This window comes from Trichosurus vulpecula, chromosome 4 (genome assembly GCF_011100635.1).
Source record: "Trichosurus vulpecula isolate mTriVul1 chromosome 4, mTriVul1.pri, whole genome shotgun sequence".
In the NCBI taxonomy this organism is placed as follows: Eukaryota; Metazoa; Chordata; class Mammalia; order Diprotodontia; family Phalangeridae; genus Trichosurus; species Trichosurus vulpecula.
In genome coordinates this window covers 330,383,113-330,402,677 of record NC_050576.1, presented here as the reverse complement: position 1 = coordinate 330,402,677, position 19,565 = coordinate 330,383,113, and the positions used below count along the sequence as shown (strand labels likewise).

Below are 19,565 nucleotides of genomic sequence, written 5' to 3'. Positions count from 1 at the left end.
AAAATTATAGAGGGGGATTTTGTAAACTAGGAAGCTAGGTGGTACATTGGATAGAGTGCTGGGCCTTAAGTCAGAAAGACTCATCTTTATGATTTCAAATCTGGCGTCAGACAATTACTAGCTATGCAATCCTGTGCAAGTCACTTAACCCTCTTTGCCTCTGTTTCCTCATCTGTAAAATGAGCTGGAGAAGGAAATGGCAATGCACTCCACTATCTTTGCCAAGAAAACCTCCAGTGGGGTCAAGAAGTATCAGAAATGACTGAAAACAACTAAACAACAACAACAATCTGTAAACTAAGTGATATTAAGATTTTTGTTTTCTTTCTAGTTTCACATGAAACAATTTCAAGGATAAGAGGTAGCTAATCTACCATGTGATCTTGAGCTTGTTGCTCAATTTCTCTGTACCCCGGTTCATTCATCTGTACCTGAAGACTTTGTACGAGGCAACTTCTGAGATCTTTTCTTCTAACTTAAAATTTATGATCATATGTTTTTCAGTCGAGGTAGAGCCAAGAGAAAGCAACCAGGTGAACTTTTCCCAGTCAGGATACACACAGGAAAGTTCAAAACAGGGGTCAAAAACCAGAGTGATATGTAAGGATTAGCAGGACACAAATACAGTCAGACAAGTAGCATGGATGCTAGTAAGCTAGTTTTACTGGAATTGCAAATTATAAGGTAGTATAAAAATGAAATAAGCTAGAAAGGTAGGTAGAGGCCACTTTATGAAATACTCAAAATGTTAGGCCGAAGATATTTTTTTATCATAGAAGCAATGTAAAGCCACCGATGATTTTTAGTTGAGGAGTTATATTATCAGATCTGCATTTTAGTTAATATCAGTTTGTTATTTATGTGGAGAATGGAATGGAAAGTAGAGAGACTGGAAAGAAGAATTAGGAGACTATCACAGTTGTCTTGGTAAGAGGTGATAGAGGATGAGTGTGTATAAAGAGAAGGATAGTTGCTAGGGATGCTATGCAAGTAGAATTATTCTAAAGTTTTAAACCTAGGTGATTGGATGGATGGCCATGCCTTAGCTGAAATCACAAAGCAGAGAAGCTGAGTAGCCTTAGGAGTAAACAATAAATTTTATTTTGGACACAAGATTTAGATGTCTATGGGATATCCAGGTGGAGATGTCCAGCAGAGAATCAGCAATGTAGCCCTAGAATTCCAAAGAGGAGATTAGGGATTGATACAAAGATTTGAGAATCATTCTCCATGATGATGGTAATTCAACCTTTGGGAGCAAGTGAGGTCACCAACAGAGAGTGGTCCTAGCATGGAGCTTTGTGGGAAACATCTATGCTTAGCGAATGGGAGATAGTTAATGATACAACAAAACAGTGAAAAAGAATGGTTGGACAGGAGGTAAATCAAGAGAACAATGTCATGAAAACCATTAGAAGATAGAGTTCAAGAAGGAGTGGTGATTTATCCTGTCAAAAGCTAAGAGAGTAACAAAGGAGAAAAAGAAAGCATTTTATATTTAAGCCTTCAATAGGCAAAGCATTGTGTTAGTAAAAGTTATTATGTGCTACTTAGAGACTTGAGACTTTTAAACAAACCTTTATGCACAGTGTCACATGTAAAAAGAAGACTGTTTTTTTTTACTCAAGAGGTCCAATCTCATTTCATGGTTTGACTTTAATCATGAGACCTTGGACAAGTCCTTGCATCTCTGAGACTGAGTTTCCTTTTAAGTAAAATGAGATTAGACAAAATTAACATCCTCTCTATATCTATCCTCACAAATAATTGACCAGTCACATAAGACAGAACTGGCTAACCAGGAATCCTAGTCAAGTGAAACAATGCTAGATTTGGAGTTAGAAAACCAAGATTTGAAACTTGGCCCTCCCTGCTAGTTGCCACCTGTGTGACCTGGGAAAATTCACACAACTTCTTTGTGCCTCATTTTCAAAATCTCAAAAATTGATGGAGTTGGGCTTTTAAAGACTCTTATAGCTCAAAAGCTGTCATTTGTACCCTGAAGCCCAATGCAATTTGTGGTTAAATGGAGTGCTGGGAACCTTTTGTTACACACAAAGGAAAGAAAATGAAAACATGGCATTGCCATGAGACTAATTTTGCCTTTAAGACCCACTCTGGTTCATTGAAAAAAGTCCAAGGCTAAATTTGAGAAGTGTCTTCAGATGAAGATTTTGAATTATGCTTAGGTTCTTAAAGATGACCTTAAAGTCATCTATGGATACAAATATCTAGATCTAAAAGAAACAGGGCAAACACTAAGTTGACGCATAGCACAAACATCCCCTGGTTTGATTATAATGATGGTGGATACCAGAAAATCTAATGATGGCAGAATATTCCACTAAATGTTCAAAGCTTAATAATACTGAATTCAGTAAACATAAGATCTAAACCAAAAAGTACTAGATAATGTTTGTTGGTGGGTACTTGTGTGAATGAATGTTGCTAGTTTTAACATCACCATTAAATTTAGTCTAATGTCTTTGGTAGAGATTGAGAAAGAAAAAAAGTAGAGTGAATAAAATACTATATGACAAATTAGCTGTGGGTACTATCTTTCATAATAACAAAATTATAAAGCCAAGGAAATAATTAAATGAAGTTACAAATGAAAATGAATGTTTTAAAGAATGGTCATAATATAGAGGAAAATTATATTCAACCAATTGTGCATGAAAATAGAATAAAAATAATTTGATTAAGATGGTCCTAAATTTTTCACCTATATGTTTATTAGAAATTAAAATATATAGAGATAAACACACAAATATATTTTGTTCTTAAATCTGTTTTACTATTTTATTAGATCAGTGACCTATTGATTCAACGATATAGATCAAAACTCTCCTGCCTTTTCATTCTGTTCAACTATAGTCTATGTCCAATTCTAAATCTTCCAGAAGGATTACATCAATTAATCTGGGCCAGGCGTGGGACACTTATTCTTTATCTCTTGGCATTCCATGGGGTTATTGTAACATTCAAAGTATTTATCTTTTATTTCTTGTTCTTGTTCGTTAGCTGGCCTGCCTCTTTTACTGGACATTCCTCTCTTTGGTGACATTCTTTATGTTGTTTTATATGTGGAAACAATCATTTATAATATACTTCATTCTCTTCTATCTACCATTTTCCTTCAGATGGAGGTTTTGTTATATTACCTGACTCACATCCGTAGAATATTACTAGTGAGAAGTTTGATTTCATTGAAAGGATTGGAGAATTTTACAAATACAATCCAGCCCTCTCTGTTCCTGTTTTTCAATCCTGAGTCCCAACTATTATCCATTTATATTGTCTATTTCAGATATATGTATTCATGCTTATCAGATATAAACATTTGGTGAGCATAAATCTCCCTGTTTTATACTGCACTGGGTATTGTGAGAGAGTAGTCAAAATTATTTCTGCTTTTGAATCTTTGAAACAATCTTATGTGATCTTAATACAGCCTAAGAGAACTTTACTGGCGGCAGGTGGAGGGGGCGGGGTCGAAACTTTGAAGGTTAAATTTTATTCTATCAAATTTCATACGTTTTTATAGTAAGCAAACAACATACAAAATGGAGTCTTTTATTAGCTATATACTTCAGTGAATTGTGTGATTATGTAAGATGTTGAATATAGAATATCATTTGCAAAGCCTCTGCATTCCTTTATAATGCTTTCATCATTGATGGATATATACGTTTCTCTGATAAAGGATTGTGAAGAAAAGAAAGTATGTGTATGAGTAGTAAATTATTAATATTGACTTGATTGCCTTTTTTGGTGATATAAAACTTGTTATATTTTCCCAACTCTATTGCTTAGTTTTGTTTTTTTTTTTCATTTAATATAGCTTCAAAAATGATCCCTCAACATCCTGACAATTTTGTTACCTGTAGCATAGAACTCCTTTGTGTATATTGATTTTACTGCTTTTCTACTGTTGTTTCCTTTAGCTCAGTTTCCATTTCCTCATGCAAAGCTTTTGGGATTGTTATTTTAGAATCCAAAAATAGCAATTCCACTGATATTGACAGAGAAAATTTGTTAGAAATTTTGGCATATGGTTTCTGTTTTTCATCTCTAGTCCACCTTTTGGCGCTCAACTCTAAGGAGATCAGAGATTGCCTGGAAAGCCCATCTGTTGGCAGAACGCCGCATCCTTCTCTTCTTCTGTTCCAAGCTCTTTTGGAGGACCTCCAAAAGGTGGACCACTCATCTATTTGTTGTCCTTCCAGTTTCATAATTAAATGTTCCTGGGAGGATCTGGCTTAAATGAGTATCACAAGGAGCTCATAAACTCATTTTCTCATTATTTCATAATTAATATTATTAATAATCTAACATCATCCTTTATATTTCACAGGTGATTTATATTCTGAGCTGATTGCTACTCTTAATTGTAGTATCCTGCTTAACAAAGAGATCAAGTGTTACCTTGATAGGTCTCCTCATTATGTTTATTGATTGCACTGGTTAAAATAGTGTAGAAAATAGTGAATAGTTCATGTTGATGGCTGCTTTTTTATTCATTTGGCCTTTTTTCTGAGTCAATTAGTAACTTAAGTGATATAGTTTGGAGTTAGTTTTATTACAAGTACTATATTCTTATTTTTATTCTTCATTCTAATTTGGTCTTTATTTTTAATCTTCTAATAAATCAATGATATGACTCCATAGAGAGCTGCATTGTTGTTAAATTATTTCCTTTCAGTTATAGTCAATTTCACTTTTTTTGGTAATGTTAATCAGTGCTCATTATGGCCAATATATCCCAACCCCTTTTAAAGAAAGCATTTGTGATAGCTAGGCATTGGGTTCATGTGTGTCACATATGTGTTCATAATAAGGAAATAGTTTGTCCTTTAATCTGGCAGCTAAATAATAACATTTGGTGCCAGGGATTAAGTTTATAATAAACATCTACTTGGATAGTGTACATAAATATAATCCCATTCCTGTGGTTCATGTGAAATAAAGATTTCAATTAATGTAGGTGCCATGTAAGAAAGAAAACTTTTCTAGTTAGAGCTATGCAAAAGTGGATTAGCCTTACCAGGAGATAGTGAGTTGCTCAGAATTAAAAGTTTTTAAGCAGTGGTTGGCCAACCGCTTGTCAGGTATATTGTGGAAAGAATTCTTGTTCAGCTACAAGTAGGACTAGACTACCTATGATGATATTGCATTCATGATTCATTCCTTTCTAGCTAAGCAGATTAAGTTATATTAGGGTCTTAGATGTATTTACTTTTAAAATACATTTATATTGATATATTTTATTTTTACAAAGCTTAAATTTCCTCCTGAATCTGCCCACTTATCCTGTTCTGCAGAGCTATTCCAATTAACTTTAAAAAAAAAAGAAAAAGAAAAAAGGAAAGGAAAGCAGAGTATAAGGGAAGAGTCAATAAAACTGATCAATCCATCAGAAAAACATGACTATATATACAATTGAACTTCTGATCTTTGTAAAGGAATAAAGGGAGGTGTCTTCTCAATTCTTTTTTTAGGATCATAGATTTATACTAAAAATCTAGTCTTTCCACTCCATCTTTTATAGATGAAGAAATTGATGTGGAGAGAGGTAAAGTAATTTGCACTAGGCCACATAGGTAGTTGGTGACAGAGTTGATATTTGAACTGAGATCTCTTGATTCCAAAGCTAGCTCATTTTCTATGTTGTCTCTAATCCTTCTTCCACATGACAGCACTTCAGATATTTGGTAATAATTATCTTTCCCTTAAGATTTCTCTTTTCCATATTAACCATCCCTACTTGCTTCCACTTATGAGAAGAGATCCTGGGTTGTCAAGTTTCCTTCTTAAAATGTGGCACTAAAATCTGAGTAAATTCATAATTTGAGAATACATATTGGGGAGTAGTGTGAATTAGGACTGAAAATGCAGATTACAGATTATGAAGAACCTTAAAAGCCATACTAAAAAGCATGAAATTTATAAAACATGTCTCCTGAGTGGGCACTTTCCATCCCCACTCTCCTTTTTAGTTTCCTTTTCCGTATTAAAATATAAGTTCCTTGAAGGCAGAGACTATCCTTTTTGCTTGCATTTGTGTTCTCACAGTTTAGTATGGTGCCTGGAACATAGTAAGCACCTAAATGCTTGTTGTCTGTCTGTGACAGGCAATGGAGAGCCATAGAAACTTTTGAGGTGTGAAACATCATTATCAGACCAGTGAATTCGGAAGGTTGATCTGAAAACGATACGTAAAATGTGTTGAAGGAGTAGGGACTGGAAGCATAGAGACTACTTAAGAGGACCTATCAGTTTGGCAATTTATGAGATCTTATCAGTTTCATTTTGTCAGATTTGACCCATCATTCTAGCCTTTTGAGATCTTCTTGGATTCCAGTTCTGTCATTCAACATATTGGCTATCAGTTCCAGCTTTGTATCATCTGCTAATTTGATAAGTGAGCCATCTGTGCTGTTATTTGAGTTATTGATAAAAGTGTTAAAAAGAACAGGGTAATGGACAGAGCCCTGAGGCATGCTTCTCATTGACATGAAGTAAAATTCTTTCTTTGCCTTCACTTGCTCAACCCATTATGGATCCACTCAACTATAGTATCCACACTTCTTGTTATTATTGCTATTGTTTTTAATCCTGGAGTTTTTATCTTCTTTTAATACATATGTTAGTTCTCTGTTTAAAACCCTACTGTTTCCTTCACTAATTATTAAATGGAAGTTCACTTGATGCTTCATCATTTTAAGTGCTCTGTGTATTCTTCCTGCAGATAGAAACTCACCATTATGTGTATAATTTGAAACAAAATCCCTCATTTATTTTTAGGATTCTGTTGTCCTGGGTGCATTTATACATCAGTTACCATTACCAGGCTTTCATTTTTGCTCATTTCTGAAGGATTCACTTTCAAGGATTATGTTTTAATGAATACAAAAGTTATTATAGGCTGCTTTTCCCCCTTTTCTTTCTGAGGTACCTGCCTTTGCTAAATAAAAGCAAGCAGAATTTATGCTGAGATATTTTCTCTCTGCAGGAAAATATAATGGAAGTTATCAGAAATCAAGAGTTTTTACTCCTCCCAGCTGAGGAGCTCCATAAGCTGCTGGCCAGTGATGATGTGAATGTTCCTGATGAAGAAACCATCTTCCATGCTTTGATGATGTGGGTTAAGTATGACACACAGAGGAGATGCAGTGACCTAAGCATGCTTCTTGCCTTTATAAGACTGCCACTGCTTCCACCTCAGGTAATTTGATGTGACTGTCTTAATTGATATACAAAATTTCATGGTCAACAGTTAACATTTTACTCAAATGTTAACAATCCATTATCCCAATAAATTAGTTCATAATCTATTAATTCAATTTTTTTCTTGTAATTAATTTTTATTGTTTGAAAGTATATTTAGCTAACATCACCTGGAGTAACATTATTATTCTGTGACTGAGATAACATATTCTGTTTGTCCTTTGTTTCCCTCTGGAGTTCTTTTTCTGCATTTCAGCCATTTGTAGAGAAAATTTATTTATTTTTCCAGATTAGAATGCAGATATAGAAATAGTGCATTTTCCAAATGTAAAATGTTGCATAGTCTATATATTTTTTCAGGATAAGAAGTTGGGAAGTAGATAATCAGGAAACAGAATAGTAACATACAGTTTTATAATATTTGAAAAACTGGATCATAGTTTGGGCTATAGGAATTTTTTAAAAAGAGTTCATAAAACTATATTAATAATATTGGTAATGGCTTCATATGACAATATTCTAAGTAAAGAAAGCTTTGCATATAAAAATTATTATACTACCTTGCAAATACAAATTAAAAATGGTTATTACCTTTATAGGCAAAGAAACATAAATGGTCAAACCAAACCACTATATCCCCTCGTTTTCGTGTCAGGTGAAGTTATGGATTGGTGGATAGCTGTAGCAAAATAGAACATGTCTTTCAATGTTCCCAGTATGAGAAAGTGGTACCATCTAGATACTTCCTCCATGCAATTGAAAGGACTTCATGGTTGCCACAACACATCAATATGAAAGATGCTATTCAAGGATAGGAGAAACAAGCCTACCATTTTCATCTCTTGTTAGACGAAAGTACAGTTATAATCTCAATGGATCTATCTTGATCATGGTTTTTCCCAGCCTTTCAATGGGGAGGGGTCTTCAAACTGGATAAGAGACTTTTAGGGTTTTGCTGTATCCAGGAAACATTGTTTTTTGTTTGTTTTATTTTTAGTTTTTGGAACTATAGATTATAACTTTTGCTGGTGGAAATTGCCTTACCCTGGACTTAGGGGAAAGTGGGGAGGTTTTTTTAAATTTTATTTATTTATTTTTTTAGTAAAGATCAAATCTCTTAATTTCTGTAAGTGTCTTACAAGAGTAGGTGGACCTCTAATGATATGAAGTTTGATATGATAGCAACTATAGATAACAAATAAGAAAATATTGAGAAGGTCTATTTTCCATGAGCAATAATGTAGAAGGGAGCTTATATTGTGAGCAAACTTGTGTGAATGGTTAGGGTAAAAATGTAAAGAGTACTAGGAATATTAAAGTGCCATGATCTACTAAGAGTATTAAAAAGCTAATGGATTTATGTGACAATAAAATGCAATTATGTAGGATTTTTTCCCTTATACGTGGAGAGAATAGTTATGAGTATTCCATATTAAAGTCATGAAAGTTTAATCTTGATAATGTTAAAAGGAAGAAAAAAATGAGATAAAATATTAAACTGGATTTTGGAAGATGTGGAATCAAAGCAAAACAAGAGATATGAACATTATGGAATATTAGGAATGATGGAATTTAGGCTATGATCTCAAATGGCTTTTAGATCATTCTTGTTCTTAGATATCCTTGTTCTTTAAAAATCATTGGGCAGTTCACCTAACAGTCTGAGAAAAAAAATTCAGTTACAATCACTTTTGCTGCTGTATCTCCTCATGTTTTTGGTCAAGATGTCTGCAAATGACTAATCTTAAAGGCTACATAATAACTTTTGTTTCAGTATTTTCTATATATTGTAAGTGCTCATGTATTTTATGTAACCTTGAAGACTAGTGGTATAAAAAAGGAAAAAAAAAACTTTGCTCATAATTATATAAAAAAGTAGATTTTGGGAGAATATATGATGACCAAAGAAGAAATAAAAAAGGGAAAGTCAATAGTGATTATTTTATCCTCTTGAAATGGGGCAGCTGATATTGAAGAAAAGTTGTTTGACTTTGCTATAGGAAAAAAAGTTGCACAAAATTGCAGAATGGAAGGAAAAGGATAATTGAACTGATGGTATAGGAAAAGATAAATGATTCCTGTTAACATTAAAAATAAGTGAAGGATAGATAGAATTAGACTTAATACCTTCCTTGCACTGCATGGCTACTCTAGATATCCAAATCTTAAGTGCATTGTGTGAAACTGTGGACATAATTATCATTTCAGAAAATATTACTTTCTGGAATTGTATTCCTAACTGATGCCAGGTCATACATATTTGTCTCCCATGAGATCCATTGGAATAGCTTATGTAATTTTCTAGTTCCTGTCCTATTGACAGAATGATGTAAAAAAAGGCATGGTGGTTCAGTACGATTAATAATATATGACAAATTCAAAAGTTATGACTTTTAACTCTCTGCATTGCATTTGGTGATTTTCATGACACCTATCTATGCCTCTTTTTTATCTTGAAATATATTAAAATTTATAAATATATTGAAATCATGGTACCTAGACTTCTGATAAACAAAAAATGAGAATAAAGCAGAATGCTAACATACTAATTATACACTCTATGTGTATATATGTGTTTGTATGTATAAATATATCTGTAAACAAGCATATGACAAAAGATGCTCAGAGAAATGTAATCTGATCACACTCAGAGGGCGCCAAGAATAGCATGGACAAATTGATAAAATTTACCTTGATATGATTCTTGAAATTTGGTAATATTCCTCTCTTTTGGAAAAAAAAAACAAACCAATACCTAATGGATATTGTCTCATGGATCTAGTGCTGTTATGGTTAGGTAGGTTTAGAAATGAATGACAGATTTCTTGAGTGTTGACTAACATATTTTGCCAGCTTTGAAGGAAGATTCTAACAAAGTTCTACAGGTCTCTGTAAATGACCCTATTACATTCTATAGTATCGAAAATTTGAATTAAAATGCAAATGGTATGCTTATCAAATTTACAAATGACATGATTTTCAGATGGGAGTGCTATCATGTAGCATAATATGAGTCCAAAACAATAAAGAAAATGAGTATAAATCTTTTTTAAAGCAAATACGTTGAATAAGGTCCAATCTTTTTTTAAAAAAAAAACCATTTGCACAAGTGTGAAATTGATAAAATGTCACTAGAAGCAAAAAAAAGACAGCAATTTTAATTGCCTGCAAATTCAGTAAGAGTAAACAGTGTGATTTATAGAATAACTAAGGTGTTTTAGGATGCATTAAAATAAATACAGTGTTATAACAGAAGAAAATATAATTCTACTTCTGACTTCCATGGTCAAGGTATTGTATGTCTTATGTCAGCACTGTCAATAACCACCTACTATACATGAGCAAACTTGAAAACCTGGGCGGGGGGGTTCTATCAAAATTTTATATTTCTAACACTTTTTTTTAAAGTTTTGCATTCTAAATTCTCTTTCTCCTCTAGCCACTCGCCTACTCCTTGAAAAAAAGCAATATCAATTATACATATGAAATAATGTAAACCATAGTTTCATATTAACCATGTTACAAAAAAAGCAAGAAAAAAGTGAAAAAAATATTCTTTAATTTGCATTTAGAGTTCATCAGTTCTCTCCCGGGAATCGAATAGCATTTATCATTATAAGTCTTTCGAAATTGGAATCTTAACACTTACCTCTCCCTCATCCTGTATGACCAAGAAGTTAAATACTCTTGAAGCTTTCATCTCAGGAAAAAAAGTTACACAGACTTAACCCTTCCAACTTGCAGGGATTAGGGTTAGTTCAAACCCTCCTTCCCTTACGTGGCATGTTGCAGTAGATACCTAATCAGTCTCCTTAACCTCAATCTCTATCTTATCCAAAATATAACTGGCTCCAGCTAGATAAACATGTGGTGAAGCTCTTCTGCTTACTTAGAAGTCATTCAAAAAGATCTGTAGGCTTCATCTTCCTCTTCTTGGCTTCAGCACTTTTAAGGGAAATAAGTGTAGAAGGGAGTGGAGGCTATGATCTTTTGTGTTTAAAAAGTCCAGAGGGCTCTTTGGTATCTCAGTGTTCCAGAGATCAGGTTAGCATCTAATGCAGCATCGATGCCAAGAAATTTGAAAAGAGTTAGGACCACCACATACCCACCTTGCTATCCTATCATTTTTGAGTCTAGGCCCTGAGAAACAAGGAGTAACTTTTGGGAATGACCTACTCCAGAAATAGCTGAGAAGCAAACTTATCTGGCAGTCATGCTGCATCTGAATATGAGACTGGTGGGCCTGCACATGTGTAGGAACTGAGCTAAATGTTGAGTAACGCTAGCAGCAGAGATTGAGGTGGTGTATGGAAATTATGCCCCTCTCCCTGAAGTATTAGGAGAAATATTTTCATGTTTTATTTTTCTTGCTACATTTTTAAAGTAAAAGCTAATTGAGTTGTAAGTGCTTAAATGGAACTGGTAGTATGAGTCACAGGCCCCTAAAAGATGGGGGCTTGAGTTGACATAAAGAATACCCACAAAATCCTCAGGATACCGAAGAACCCTAAGGGGAAGATAGTTCAGCAGGTCTGGCCTTGAGAGAGTTGGGGCAGAGCAGACATGTTATAGTAAACACTGCTTGAAGTATTTTGAATCAATGGCAAAAAAAGTGTTAAGAAGACTCCCAAAAGTGTTGAACTTCAAAAAATAAGTCATATCTGTATTATGCTGGACTGAATTTATACTAGACAAAGTGGTAATGGGGTGTGTGTGTGTGTGTGTGTGTGTGTGTGTGTGTTTAAAGTTTCTTTCTCTTAGTAATAGATGAGAGAGGTAGAAAAAAGATCTTCAGCCTTTTACTACATTGGCAATACAGTGATTGATCAGACACCAATACCATAAAGTTTCTGTTGTCCACAAAAATTATAGCTGCAAATAAGAAACCTAATGAAAAGGCAAGCCAAATGACACAGAACAAATCAATATCAAAAGATCCTTCATAAATAACCACATAAGATTTATGCATTTTGTTTCGTTCTTGAGTTATTTATGTATTTTGTTTGATTTTACTTCCCAACATTAAGCACATGTAAAGCACATTCTGCCAAATGTGACAGGTTGCAAAGTTTATCACCCACAAATATATGCTCTTTCTTTGATTTTATCTGTTGCTGTCTGTTTTAGAGCAAGAAAACACTTAGTTTCTATAAATGTGAACTACCAGATAGATAGGTAGATAGATATACTTAGACATTAGCAATGCCAAATTCACAACATTCATATTAGTTTTATTCATCTTAATATTTATCTAGTGTGGATTCTTAAGCTTTGTTGTGTCATGTATCCCCTTGGCAGTCTGGTAAAGCCTATTCACCACATTTCAGAACAATTTTTTTAAATGCATAAAATAAAATACATAAGATTGATTTAAAAAATCAAAGGTTAGCAGAAATAAAATTGTACTTTTTTCTGTATTTATGGACTCCTTGAAAGGATGTTTGGGGATGTTTGTTATTGTTATTGTTTCATTCATGTTTGACTCTTCATGACTCTGTTGGGGTTTTCTTGGCAAATATACTAGAGAGATGCACCATTTCTTTCTCCAGCTCATTTTACATATGAAAAAGCTGAGGCAAACAGGGTTAAGTGACTTGCCCAGAGTCACACAACTAGTAAGTGTCTGAGGTCAGATTTGAACTCAGGTATTGCTGACTCCAGGCACTGCACTCTATCCACTCTGCCACCCAGCTGCCCCATGTTTGAGGACACAAAAAAGAACTGAACCTGGTTTTTATTGCTACACGAAATTCATAGGTGATGAAACTTGCTCCGGCAATGCAGGTCATCAGTATCTCTAGAATTTATAATCCTAGCAAGAGGCCTAGGCAGGGGTGGCAAACACATAGCCTGTGGGCCATATGCTGCTTCAACACTCCAAAATTGGTGAAGTGGAGGGGAAAACCAGATTAAAAGGTAATTGGGAAATATTTAACAAAATAAGCAAAAGTAAAATAAAACATTGGTAATGTTGCATTTTAAAACTGAGTTCTGTATGCAACCCTGAGGGATACAGGTTAGAGGCCTCTGCTTCTTTTTGAGTTGGATACCATTGGCCTAGAGCACTGAGAAAGGAAATGGTCAGGGTGACACAGACTCTGTGTCAGTCAGAACTTAAACCACCCTAGGTCCTTTTTGCCTCTGAGACCATATTTCTACTGATTGTGCTTTACTGCATCTCTCATCATAGGGTAGTAGATTCATCCTAATGGCTATCTAAGTTCATTATAACTATGACATTAACAAGAAAATTTGCAAAGTAAATAGCAGTAGGCACTTAAGTGTCCTAGGTACTTAAGGGGAAACAGAAATTTATAGCCTCATCGGAGATGAAGTAATCGAATTTTATGAACTTGTGTATATGAAATAATTCTTTTTTTTAACAATAAATTGAATAATTTTTATGCATTTGCTTGCCAACTTGGGGGTAACTAATGATATTCTGTTCTTAAAATTTTCCTATTAAAATGTGAAAGTCTTCAAATAACCTGGCACTGTGAAAGCTATAGTCAGATTTGATAGTTGCAAGTGGGTTCATTTGGCCTGCTAACCTTGCATGAGACAGTCTGAAAACCACAAAAAAGCTTACATTTTATGCTAAAGTTAATGAGCACAGAGGAAAAAAGACTTCTGTGCCTGTTGTCTCTTAGCAGAGAATTGAAATGCCTATGTACAGGTAACAAGTGACAGAATTTGTTGATGAAGATCTCTAAATTATGGGCAATTATAGAATCTTGGTAAAGAGAAGAGCATTTCTATACAAGGTCAACTATATATGATAGGATTTTTAGGTTCCAAGGAGAATCTAACATGATGTACAGATTTTTTAACATCATGGGTTTGGGTGGCATTGTTTACTTCCCTTTCTTTTGCTTCTTGATTTGGTCCTACTTTTGCTTAGTGAATGAATTGATTCTTGAAGATATATTAGCTGCTTGGACTGGGGCTGGAGGTAAGGTGGGTAGTGAATTACTCTCATCTACCACTATCCTTTTCAATGCACATTATTCAAATATATGAGTAATTCAGGCCCAAAAGGTTTGTAGCATTTTTTTTGTCTTAACAATAATAGAAGAAATTATTTTGTATCGCCTAGATGACAGTTTAACAGTTCAGATTCGACCCAATTCATCATTGAATCTTCCCTATCTAGTTTAGTAATCTTAAGAGCCCTGCGGCTAAGGAGTGGTAGGAATGCTATATTCTCTTGCCCAAAGTTCTGAAAAATAGAGATTAGATCTAAAGGAAATGTGATAGTCCCTCCTTTTCCTTTCCATTTTCTTTTTTGTATGGATCTCATGGAAAAAGGTATCTGTGGAAACCCTATCATAGAGTCGTAGAGCTGGAAAGGAAACTATGGGTCAGAAAGGATTAAAGGATTTTCCTAAGGTCACATAGCCTGAGAGTGGTAGGGTCAGGATTAGAACTCAGCTCTCTTGACTGTTTCAGAAAACAAATATTTTATATTCCCATAGTCTAGGGAAAGGAGAAACAGTAAGAAAGAAGTCAGGGCTAAGGAGAGATAGCATTGGTAAAATCAAGTGAACTTTATCTTTTAGAAACTTGAAAAAGCTTTTCATAGTAGTAATATATAAGGAAAATTACTTAGTGGGCCAAAATGGTGCTTTTGTGAGTACCATAACAGACCTTTGTTGCTAACCAGATATGATTTCTACAATTCCATTCTTTTATACTAAGGTATTCATCAAGAATATAGGCTTTAAGTCATAGAAACAAGTCTGTATATCTTTCTGGGCAACACAAAATGATTGGATCCCTGGTAGGCCCTTGTAGAGGTGACTGCTGGAAGTGGTTTCAAGGAGCATCTAGAGTCAGAAAAAAAAAATCTTGAAAAAGATTTTCCCTCACAACCCCATTCCCATCCTGTTATTCATTGCTCAAAATAGCCACTCTCTTCAGTCTTTTTTTTTTTTTTACTTTAGGTTCAAGTCAGCTTCAGTTCTTTGTGGCAGTACCAAGCACTAGATAGCTAAAGCAGCTGAAAGGTGTATATGATGAAATGGGTGGCATCTGCTAAGGCATTGGAGAATATCCAAATGCAGACTCCATGTCACTACAGGTGGCATCGGAAGAGGGAGGATCTCCACTGTCAAAGTCCTACTAACTTTTGTTGTACCTCCCCTTAGAGAACTTTGTCTTTTAGACTTGTTTGTGGAACAAATTAATTGGGAAATCTTCCAGAGAGGATGGATCATTCTGCTATCACCTAAGTTTTGAGATGCAATCTTAGTCATGGTAATACTTCCTTGTTCTCTTAAGGGTGATATCTTATGGGGAGAGATTAGGTTAAAACCATTCATGTGCAAAATGTATTTATTCATTGTAAAAATGCAGGAACAGAAGGGAGGGGGGAAAATGTTTGGCCCAGTGTTAGAATACTTCAATTAGGAAATCAGGATTCTGTCAATCAGGTTACCATTTTGAGATGTTTTAGAGTATGAGGATGAGCTTATAAAATTGTTAGTTTGCAGTTTACCTTGAGTTGGTTCTGCTTGCCTTTGGCCAGATGAGTTTTCAAATAGTTCATAGTCAACCTGCACATTGGCAAAGATCCTTCCCTGCTCCCTAACAACCTTTCTGACCATTAATACCAATGCTATTTTTTAAAGAGATTGTCTGCCCTTGGTATGCTTGAGCCTGGTGCTTACAAATACCAAACTTACTCAGTAGAATGAAAGCATCTCGGGTAAAGATCTTGTAGAAAAATGGATTGGCACAGGGGTTAAGCAGATAGAAAAGGACCAGTAGGATTTTTGAGTTACTAATGGTGATGAGAGGCTTGCTTATAACAGCTGACAAAGCATGGAAGGAAATCGGCTCCATGCACATGAAATCAGTGAAGATCAGGACAGCCATCCTCTCAGCAATTTTGGCATCTTTGTCTCCTGGGCTGTACTGGGGATTTCAGACAGTAATGTAAATTTTTATGTAGCAGGCACAGATGATGATAAAAGTGATGATATTCAGAATCAGGACTACAATGATATACATAAGATCAAGGGGAGTGCCTGTGTCCATGGGGATCCAGATACTAACTTTGACATAACTGCTGATCCCCACCAATGGAAGCAGGGCTAGAAGGAAAGAGCAAACCAACTCACCTAACATGATCACATATGCATGCTGTAGTTGGGTCTTCCTCTCCAGGTACCTGGCAAAAATGATGGGATACCAGCGCTTCAATATGATGACTATCTATGTGTACACAGAAGGCTCACTGGCAAAAACAGTGAAAAATCTAGCTGTGATGCAACCAGAGTCAGTCTGCCAATTGATGGCATAGTTGTAGTACTCAGAGAGGATATTGAAGTTAATAGAAGCAATAAGGAACACGTAGATCCCCAAACAGAAGTCAGCAAAGGCCAAGTTACATATGAGAACACTTGGGATGGTAAGTTTGTAATGGCTGGTGAGGATAATAAACAGGATGAAGAAATTGCCAAGGAGAGCTAGCAGGTTGACAAACCACACTATAATTCTAAGAAACTTGTATCGCATTATATCTTCACAGGGGTTGAATTCATTTGCCTCTGGGGAGCATGCCAGATCTTCATTGTCTCCACACACAGAACAGTCATAATTGCTATCAAATGCCTATATAATCATTCTTGAGGATTTTTAAGTTCTTGGCCAAATCCAATATTCTTATCCTCCTGCTCTTCAAAGAAGACATTATAATGGTTAGTTGCTGTGTGAAATCCTGTAGTGTGGAGTCTCCTCATGCACTGCCTTTGTGTGGTTCTGTTCCTCTGGATAGTCCTGGTAGAAGAGACCATTCAAGGCATTGACAGATTTCTTCTGACACAAGCTCTGAATGCTGCTCTGGTTGCACATTAGGGACTCAAGGATCCCTTTGATTTTCTTTCTATTCTTGAAAGCACAGCATTGACTTGGATAGGAAAAGTCAGTCTATGTCAGGTAAAGGAAATTCAAACGAAAGGGAATCTTCTTAAGAGTCCAAGTATTTCTTGGTATTGGTTCTTTCAGATGCTTTGGACCCTTAGGTGGACTTCAGACAGCAATGTAAATTTTTACATAGCAGGCCTGTGCTATGAAGATAAAAGCAATGATGTTCATAATCAGGACTATGATGATATAGATAAGAGCAAGGGGAGTCTCTGTGTCCAGTTACTTTGACGTAACTGCAGTGATACTGGTGTACAGGATAGGTACACTGTATGTTCCTCCAAAAAGCATCTTCATCAATGACAGTCAGATATTTGTTTTTGTTTAAGTAAACGGCATCCAACTTTGTCCCATTAAAGGCATGTCCTTGGACACAGGTAAAGCCATTAGCCATTAGTATAGATTTTCAAGGTTAAGGTCTGATTGCACAGCCCTTGGAAATCATTCACAGGAACTGATGTTATAAAAGTGTTATCTGTAATTTCAAGTAAAAAGAACACATCAGCTGAATCAATTTTGGTCAGGTCAGGAAATATTTTATGTCTGATACTGAAAATCCCAAGAAATTGTAAGAGAGGCAGGACTTTGAGGGCATAAGGATCTACATAAGTTAAGTTCCTAGTATTTCAAATTCCTCTGCAAGAGTTAAAATGAACAAGTTCGCAGGCTGAAAAATATTGTGCTGAATAAAATACCTGAGCTCTTTCTTCATTAGCTACAAAACTCAAAGAAGCAAGACATTAAAAGAACCCCAGAGGGGGAAAAATAAATGAGTTTGAATTAGGAGATGAGAATAGCTACTGGCAGAAGTACAACAACAAATTGCTCTCAACTCAGAGAAGAGGGGCCTGCTCATTCTTTGCTGCCTCTGGTAGCTAGTTATAAAGTCATTCTAAGACTATGGAGGGAGGTGTTTCCTAGAAGGTTAGAGAATGCTTCATGTCTATTTAGAAGCACACATTTGATTTCTTAGTATCATCATTTGATTTCTTAGTATCATCTTTTCTGTTAAATTTTCTTCTATGAATTGAAGAAGCAGTATCCCTGCTGGGCCTGTTGGTGTGCACCTGTGATCCCAGGGAGCAGGAAGGCAGAGGCTGGTGCATCACCTGAGCTCAGGAGTTCTGAGCAGCAGTGGGCTATGTCTATGGGGTACCACACTAAGTTCAGTATGAATATGGCAAGCCTGTTTCTGGAGGACATTATCTAGGGATCACTCCTTAGGCAACCTAGCGATAAAAAGGCCCAGACAGGAAACAGAGCAGTGCAAAGCTTCCCAGCCTATTAAAGCAGGACCACTAGAGTAGTCCCTATTGGTTCAGACTGGATAATAGGGAGGCATAGTCTAAAAAAGATTTTCTAATACTCGCCATCAAACTTGATTTTTTTCAAGGTCACAAAAGGCAGCCTTTATTAAATTGAACTGAGTTGGAGCTAAACAGTTTTGTTATTGTTGTTTAGTTGAAAGTATATGTATCCAGGATCAATCAGTAAATGATCAAGCGTTTATTAATTACTTAGGTGCCAGGCACTGTGCTGACTACTAGGAGTACAAAGAAAACCCCTACACTAAAGAAATTTATAGTATGATGAAGGAGATAACATGATTAACTAAGTAAAAACAAAATATTATCAATGCCAAGGAAGGTGGCCAAGCCATACCAGATCTTAAATTGTATTATGAATCAGCAATCATCAAAACTATTTGGTACTGGCTAAGAAATAGAGTGGTGGATCAATGGAATAGGTTAGGGAACACAAGACACAGTAGTCAGTGACTATAGTAATCTACTGTGTGATAAACCCAAAGACTCCAGGTTCTGGGATAAGAACTTGCTATTTGACAAAAACTGCTGGGAAACCTAGAAAATAGTATGGCAGAAATTGGGCATAGACCGACATTTTATACTATATATCAAAAGAAAGTCCAAATGGGTACATGATTTTGATATAAAGGCTGATACTATAAGCAAATTAGGAGAGCAAGGAATAGTTTACTTGTCAGATTTATGGAGAACAGAGGAATTTATGACCAAAAAAGAGATAGAGAACATTATGAAATGCAAGATGGATAATTTTGATTACATTAAGTTGAAATGTATTTGCATAAACAAAGCCAATGCAGCCAAGATGAGGAGGGAAGCAGAATATCGGGAATTTTTACAACCAGTGTCTCTGATAAAGACCTCATTTCAAAAATATATAGAAAACTGCATCAAAGTTTTAAGAATACAAGTCGTTCCCTAATTGATAAATGGTCAAAGGATATGAACAGGCAGCTTTCAGAGGAAGAAATTAAAGCTATCTATAGTCATATGAAAAATGCTCTCAATCACTATTGATTAGAGAAATGCCAATCAAAACAACTCTTAGGTACCATATCATACCTATCAGATTGGTTAACATGA

General features: G+C 35.3%; 1 protein-coding gene and 1 pseudogene across 2 annotated transcripts in view; one reads left to right on the top strand and one right to left on the bottom strand.

Moving 5' to 3' along the window:
* KLHL1 (kelch like family member 1) overlaps window positions 1-19,565 on the top strand; it is a 563,316-nt gene that overhangs the window by 338,565 nt on the left and 205,186 nt on the right. For both annotated transcript variants that reach the window (XM_036757924.1, XM_036757923.1), the window contains one exon: window positions 7,016-7,228. In XM_036757924.1, coding sequence (XP_036613819.1) covers window positions 7,016-7,228 — 213 coding nt within the window. The remainder of the gene's footprint in view (window positions 1-7,015; window positions 7,229-19,565) is intronic.
* Window positions 14,919-17,777, bottom strand: LOC118845970 (annotated as a pseudogene).